This window comes from Bison bison, unplaced genomic scaffold, assembly GCF_000754665.1.
Source record: "Bison bison bison isolate TAMUID 2011002044 unplaced genomic scaffold, Bison_UMD1.0 scf7180017864383, whole genome shotgun sequence".
NCBI lineage: Eukaryota > Metazoa > Chordata > Mammalia > Artiodactyla > Bovidae > Bison > Bison bison.
The window spans coordinates 2,720,735-2,722,244 of NW_011494955.1; the positions used below are offsets into that span (position 1 = coordinate 2,720,735).

At 64.4% G+C, this 1,510-nt stretch overlaps 1 protein-coding gene across 1 annotated transcript in view; it reads right to left on the minus strand.

Annotated features, from left to right (window-relative positions):
- Window positions 1-1,408, minus strand: part of WNT10B (wingless-type MMTV integration site family, member 10B) — a 4,683-nt gene extending 3,275 nt beyond the window's left edge. The window contains exons 1-3 of the mRNA XM_010858062.1: window positions 1,193-1,408; window positions 195-314; window positions 12-72 (exon numbers count right to left, since the gene is read on the minus strand). Of these exons, the coding sequence (XP_010856364.1) occupies window positions 12-72; window positions 195-268 (135 nt within the window). The 5' untranslated portion in view covers window positions 269-314; window positions 1,193-1,408. The remainder of the gene's footprint in view (window positions 1-11; window positions 73-194; window positions 315-1,192) is intronic.
- Between the last annotated feature and the right edge of the window lie 102 nt (window positions 1,409-1,510).

Here is a 1,510-nt window from a genome sequence, read left to right on the forward strand (position 1 = left end):
CCGGTGTGGGCGGTCAGCGGCGGCTCGCCGCCGCCCGGCAGCTTCAAGCCCTGAATCTCATTGCCGAGGGCCCTGGGAACCGAGAAGGCGTCTCAGGTCTGCGGTCCAGGCCTTCGCGCCCCCTCCGACGTCTCCCGACCGGCCTCTAACCCAGGGCTTTCTCTCACGGGCTGGGTGACAGGGGGACGGCTCACCGACTGCACAACGCCAGGAACAGGAGACCGGCGAGGCCCGAGGGCGGAGGCCGCGGCCGGGGCTCCTCCCGCATGTCGAATCCCGGGCCCGAAGGCCCCGATGGGCAGATCGAGCAGGGCCTGCAGGAGAGGGACACTTGGGGAGCGCTCCAGAATAGGGTGGCTCACCAGGGCAACCGAAGGATGCCCAACTCCCGCTCCTAACTCACCAGGGCCACTCCACTAATCCCGCTCAAACAAAACAGTAAGATCACGCCCTTGATTCCCTGAGTACCTGGGCCCTGGAAGAAGTATGGGCCTAGAAACTGGGACTTACGCCAGCGTCCTGGAGCTCACCCAGCCAGACACAGTGCCCGGCACACTGACACACTCACGTGCAAAGAGCTGGATAGTCTCACAAACAGCTCTCCATTACCCTGTCCACTGCTCCCTTTTCAAGGGCCCCAAGATTGGCTTCCCAGGCCCAACAAAGCTTCACCCTCTCACGCTCAGGAGGCCTAGGGGCAGGATTGAGAGGGGGCGGGGTGGGGGAGTGTAGTCTCCAAGTGCCATCTAGCAGCTTCCCTGAAAAGGGTGGAGGAATGGGCTCCCCCTCCCACTCTGCCCTTTGCAGCCCCATTAGGGAGCCAGGGGAGGCTCCAGGTGCCACAAGTCTGGGAGGGGACCTTGCTTCCCTCTTGAAATGGGCCGTGGTGCCGGCTGAGTCCTTTACTTCGTCTGCTACTTTTCCTAACTACACGTTCCTCTCCTCCTGGCACTGCCCATCTGGTCCCCACCAGGTCCTCAGCCTCAGCCCCCACCCCTCCGCTCTCCACTCACTGGCCTCCAAATCTAGGGCCACTCCTTTATTTGCTAGGCTTTTATCTCTGGCAATATCCCGGGCTCTCTCTGCATCTCTGCGCCCCCGTGGGCGGATGCGTGTCTGTCTGACTACCAGAGTGCTTGTCGCGTCCCCGAGTGCGAGTCCCTGCCCTCCCTGCTTTCCCAATTCCGATTACCTCCAGCTGCTCTGGGGCCGAGTCTGCCACAGGCGCGGTTGGGTCGCCTGGGCTCGAGCTGTTCAAACTGTGGGGAGACTGCGTCGGGTTCTGGCCCCTCGGCAGAGCCGCATTCTTCCAGGGCAGGGCCACTCCTCTCCGCCGCTTCCCCAGCGCCGCCGCGGCCGCCGGGAGGAAGGGAGGGAGTGATCGAGAAAGCTAGCGAGCGGGCAAGCACAGAACTGGGGGCTCTGGCTCTACTCGCGCGGAGCTCACCGGCGGCTCTGCCGCGGCTGACAGAGCTGCGGCCCCTCCCCGAGCCCGGGGCATCCCCACCCC